Consider the following 6,000-nt stretch of genomic DNA (forward strand, 5'->3'; position numbering starts at 1 on the left):
TTTGCCCCCACTACTCCCCTTGGAAGGCTGTTCCAGAACTTTACTCCTCTAATGGTTAGAAACCTTCGTCTAATTTCAAGTCTAAACTTCCTAATGTCCAGTTTATATCCATTTGTTCATGCTCCTTAACAGACTTAAAACCACCTTCACCAAACATGGACACTCCACCAGAAAAGTAGATCGCATCATGCAACAGGCAGGATGTTCTTAGTGGTCTAGTCTAGTACATCAGGCAGGCACAGTGTTTCCACAGAAAACTGAGGCTGCCCATGGGCATATGTAAATCCACTCAAAGATTAAAAATGCCAGCAGCTGGGAATACTCTATACCCTACCCCCCACCCCCCCAACCAAAAGGAACATTCACACACAACTTTGCTGCTTAACCCTGTTCCTGTGGTTCAAGGAAAGTATCCAAGATGTTTCGGGCACCTCACACATATCCCAGCTGCCTGGGTAGCTATAATTGTATGTTGTATTGCAGTAGCGCCTTGGAGCCCCAGCATGGACCAGTACTCCATGGCGCTAGGTGCTGTACAAACACACACACTAGCCCTCCTCCTAAAGATCTTTCTCGCATTAATAACGTTTTCTTTTAAAAGATATTCTGCCTCTGCTTTAAAATACAAGATATGCACACGTATCCGTGTCAAAAGAAAGTTAAAAAGCCAAACAAGAAAGACTCAGAAAAGGAAAAGTAAGGGACACAGAGGTGTAAATCTAACAAGTTTGCACAACTCCTCTGTGCTGTGCAGCTGAGCTCTAAGCTGTATAATCAGAACAAACCTTACCCAGGTCATTCATTAGGTACGGTCTGTGAAACCCCTGCATTTCCCCTCCTGCTGGTTGAGAGCTGCCTCCCAGACAACAGCGCACCGGATTTTTCTATTTAAGGTGACTCCCCACCCAAAAAAAGGGGGGGGCTTGTCTGATGACAGTCTGGCTGACTGCTGTAGGATTTTCTCCCAGCTGTGCTGAAATCCTCTGAGCTTCCCAGCTGCTATGATAGCAGCACATCAGATCTGCACCTCCGATTCCTGCAACCAGTGGGAGAGCTACTGTAAAAATAATGCTCTGGATGGGACACGGGGTTTGTCACGTAAGTCTAATAAGTTCAGGGAACTGCTCCCATTAACAACGGGCACTCAGGAAAGCAACCTAATCATAATGCTAAAAGCACTTTCCATGTGTAGACCTTGAAGTGCTTTACAAGGGAGAGGGGATTTCGTCCCTCCCATCTAACTGGTGTGGAAACGGGGCATTAAGAGGAGAAGTGACTCACCTCTGGCCACTCAGCTGCTCAGTAAGGGCTGGGTGTAGAACCCAGATTTCCTGACTCCCAGTCCAGTGGTATATATCCAGCCTGCTTCCTATTTTGTCTGCGAACCTGGGTTTTACTGATGTTACTAAAGAGAGAGGCTTTGGGCTGAGAATTAAGTTTACTAGGATGCTCACACTGAACTGTGATCTTAAGTGTTTCACCCCTTCCCCTTCCTACAGAACACGGGGAAGCAACAGTGTCTCTGAGGAGCACACATCCAGCAGAATTTAGCTACCATCTTTCCAAGCTCTGTGGCGACGTTAGCCAAGAAGTGTTAGGCACGACTCACGGGATGCTGACGGTGTCCGAGAAGAGCATGACTCTCAAAGTTTTCCCCCCTACTGAGGGCTTGTTTGAGCTGATGGTCTTTGTGCGCCCGTCGGACGCTCAGAACCCCTATAGCTGGGTGTGTTCCTATCAGATCAAGTGCCTGGAGTCCCATAAGAAAGAACTGCCTGAAAACCCCTTTCATTTCTGGGGCCTCCATCCGAAGGGGAAAGAATTTGGGATTGAGGAGTGCAACTGCGGAGAGGACTTGATTGTTGTTCCAACAGGAACTTTGCTGTTGACGCTACAGACATCTAGACCCTTGCTGGCCACGTACCAGCTGGTGAATAAAGATCTAGACACCTCCCTGAGCACGAAGTGCCTGGCCTCTCAAGCAGAGGAGGAGAAGCTGAGTTGCCACGTGCTGTGTCCTTTTCTGGGTTACTACAGGCTCTCGGTGTTTGTGAAAGATTTAGGAGGTGACCTGTTCAAAAATGCAGCCAATTTCCTCATTCGTTGCTCTGGTTCCATCAACCAGAACGAGCTCTTCCCCTCTGGCCTCAGCATGCACTGTGGGACAGGGATCAACACCGGCTGTAGGGGCTTTTCTAACCCCAGCCACCCTGCCCCCATCATCAACACCAACCAGGGTAAGTGCAACATCACATTCCACACCCGGGCGGACACCGAAGTGGCCGCCATCCTGAGTAAGGACAAAGTCACCAACATGAAGTACCCCATGGAGAGATATGTCCTGCTCACCCATCTGGGAAACAAGGTCAGCATCTGTATCCTGCTTCCTGAATCGGGCCTCTACAAAGTAGGGCTCTTCAGCAGGAACCAGGACCACAAGGACTTTGCTCATGTCTGCGACTACGTTGTCCGCTGCTTTTCCGAGCCACAGTGGCTTCCGTTCCCCCGAGTGTACAGCACATGGAGGAGAGGCTGCATCTTGCTACAGCCCAGGACGGGAGTGCTCCAGGAACGAAGCTGGATCAGGTTCAGAGTCAAGCTGCCAAAAGCCTACAGAGCTCTCGTGGTCGGGCAATCCAGGACTGAACTGCAGCCAACTCGCAGCAAGATCTGGGAGGGGGAGGTGTACACCGGGCTCGCTGGGACTATGCTCAAGCTGGCAGTGAAGTTCAGCCAGCATTCCACCAGCATGGATGTCATCCTGTTGTTCGATGTGGAAGGCAGCTCCCCCGGTGCCGAGGGGTCTTCAGGGTAAATGGTCCAGAGATACAGGGAAGCTGGAAATGATCAGGAGAGTGATGGAAGCAATCAAGAAGCTCTCAAAATTGAGGGGCTCTGATAAGAGACAGAAATAAGTCCAAAGTACCTGCACATCAGGTGGAGTTGCAGAATTGTACATTGCACATCACTTCCCGCAAGATATCCTTAGATGCTTACAGATGATGCAGCAATTTAATTAGAACCAGAGCACTGAAGACTCCTAATAGTCTACATGTATCGGGGGAAACCTTTGTTCAATGCCTCTCCAGGAAGATTGTTTTACTGCTTATTACCAGATTGAATAATTGTTCAGCATGTTTTATTTGACATTTCTTCAAGATCTTGGGAATTAACAGGGTTTTCGTCCTCTTAAGAGCAAAACAAAAACAAACAACAAACTACAACAACAAAACCTGGAGCCAAAAGCATCAGGTGGTAGCAATATTTTTAAAAACATAAATATGTATAAAGGAAGTTAATCATTTCCTGATGGAGTCCATACTATTAAGGGAGAATGTGTGTCTTTTTTGACTGCTGCTTTAAAATTTCTTCCAGGATCTGAAGAATGGAGTCTACCAGTTCTTCACTAGCCAGCACGATGTGTAAGTGTTCTGTACATGTGTGTGTGCTGAGGATTTGGAATGAGAGCTGGGAGGGGGTACAGCAGTCAGGAAAGCAGTTCCTTGGCCTAGATACATCATAGAAATTAAACAGCCTGGTCAGAGAAGCAATTATAATCTGACACGTGCTAACAGACACCCTTGTGGCAGAGCTAAGAACACTGCACCGGCAGCTTGCTACATATAACAGAATGGATTCTACTAGTCTCATATTCTTCCAGAACACGTGTATCATTTATAAACACATGGACACAGTAATTACATCACCAACCACCAAAATGCAGCCACCTCTGGGGTGGTGCCAGACAATGTAATGTTGCACAACAATATTATGTGACAGTTTTGGATAGGAAGAGCTGGCAAGTATATCCAGCTGCACTTCCAGAAGGAATCTTTAAAACAGTTTAGCTAGGCATTTTCACCTTGTTTGGAACATAGGAAATTACCCTCTTTTAGAAGCTGCTGTTATTGCTGGAGGACTAGAGCGGGCAAGAGCGACGTAGTGGGTCTCTGCACAACATCCAGTGAAACCATCTCCACACCCACTCTGCACTGATGTTTTAAATGGAAATTCTGGCTGCAATCCCTTTGCATGAGTTCTAGGGTTATTTCGGGATGCTTTTAAAGAAACAGACAGGGGGCACTGTCCACTGTTATTCAGAGGCAGCATATTCTGTTTGATTTACTGAAGAAGTTGGATAAAAATGGCTTTTACTTAACTTCAGCCGGCTTTTCCGGGGCATGGAAAATAATCAAACATCTGAGCTGGTACATTGGTGAAGGCCAAAGGTCCCGTTTTACAGGAGCTGAAGAACTAATTGGGAAAGCACAAATGTCCTGTAATAATAGGGAGAAAATCCTGCCAAGGAACATGATACAAGGCTAATTGCGAACCGAGCTGGATCTGCCTGGGCAGCGTACACAGTGCCAACAGGCTAGAGGCACAGAGCAGCTGGCAAGGAAGGTGGTGTGGCTGTGATGACAAGTGTCTGTCAAAAACGTACATCTCCCAAGATGCACATGGGCATTCATTACACAGACGCTGCTCACACTTACGCACAATCCCACTGGCTCTCAGTTCGGTGGCCTTGTAAGGACAGAACGAGAATGGTGTCACTTTATACCAGCTGTGGATTAGGGCCAATATTTCCCCCCCTCACTCCCCCAATCAATTGAAGAAGAGGGAAATGAGCTGCCTAAACAGGCCAGACAAGGTGAGCATAACGGTCCTTTCTGGCCTTAAAAATCTCTGAGTCACCGAGGACATTTGATGTGTGTCATGTTCCTGCATGCCTCTGTATAAAGGAGATCTGTCATCTCCTTTGTGCACCAAGCCTGCATGGTATTACGCTTCACATGAAAGGCTCCCCCTTCTGCTCTGATCCCTGTCTCTCTCACAAAGATTATTTAAAAGCGCTTAAAATTGGATGGTTAGAGGGGAGTACAGAACTGGACCAAAAGGGCAACAGAAAAAAGGGGTATCTAGTCAGGAAAAGAAATGATCTCGTAGGCCCCAATCCTGCAAGCGGATCTACCCAGGCAGAGATGGCTCAAGAGGCGACATAGCCTCGAGCTTAGAGTGCCGCCCTGTGAGTCACGTAGGCTGGTTTCTGGTTCCAGCTCTCCCATTTAACTGGTGTGTGACCCGGGGCAAGTCCCTGCATCTCCCCGTGCCTCTGTTTTCCCTCCTGCTTTTGTCTTGTCAATTTTGTAGACTAAGGCCAGAAGGGCCCATTAGATCATTTAACCTGACCTCCTGGAGAGCACAGGCCATTCCACTTCACCCAGGCAGCCCAGCATTGAGCTCAGTAACTGGTAAGTTTGACTAAAGCACATTTTGGGGTTGGCCAAAGCACATCTTCCTGAAAGGCATCCGGTCGCCATAGATGGGGAATTCACCACTTCCTGTGGTAGTCTGTTTCAGTGGCGATTCACCCACACGGTTAAAAAGGTGTGCCTAATTTCTAGTTTGAATTTGTCTGGCTTCAACTTCCAGCCAGTTCTTGTGCTGCCTTTCTCTGCTTGACTAGAGAGCTCTTTCGTCCCTGGTATTTTCTCCCTGTGAAGGTACTTTGACACTAATCAAACCATTTCTCAAGCTTCTTTTTGATAAACCAAACACACTGAGCACAAAGTCTCTCACCAAAAGGCATTTTCTCTAACCTTCCGGTCATTTTTGTGGCTTTTTTCTGTATCCTCTCCAATTTTCCAATGTCCTCTTTAAAACGTGGACAGATTTGTGATGTTGGCAGACCAGGTGCCTGCTCATGCGAAGGCCCCTGGGCCTCTGAACACTGACAAAAGTATAGCTGGAATCCAGACTGTCTGACCCGTGTCTCAGTGTTGTTAAAATGGCATTCGATTTATAAAAAATGTATTTAGACTTTGAAATGCTTGTAAGTTACTGCATGAATTAATCTCATTTATAGTCTTTGTACCCCATGTCATAAGGTACTATTTAAATGTTTTCTATATAACTACAAAAGTGTTTGCAATGAAACTGAAAACCCCTGCAGTCATGAGAGAAGCATTACCAAGTGTGAAATATTAGTTTACCACA

The 6,000-nt window shown here is 46.8% G+C and overlaps 1 protein-coding gene across 1 annotated transcript in view; it reads left to right on the top strand.

The window, feature by feature from the left end:
• The window catches only part of LOC120405636 (kyphoscoliosis peptidase-like), a 28,959-nt gene extending 23,192 nt beyond the window's left edge, over positions 1-5,767 (top strand). Inside the window, exon 8 of the mRNA XM_039539287.1 lies at positions 1,500-5,767. Within this exon, the coding sequence (XP_039395221.1) occupies positions 1,500-2,815 (1,316 nt within the window). The 3' untranslated portion in view covers positions 2,816-5,767. The remainder of the gene's footprint in view (positions 1-1,499) is intronic.
• The last annotated feature ends 233 nt before the right edge of the window (positions 5,768-6,000 follow it).

This window comes from Mauremys reevesii, linkage group 5, assembly GCF_016161935.1.
Source record: "Mauremys reevesii isolate NIE-2019 linkage group 5, ASM1616193v1, whole genome shotgun sequence".
Lineage (NCBI taxonomy): Eukaryota > Metazoa > Chordata > Testudines > Geoemydidae > Mauremys > Mauremys reevesii.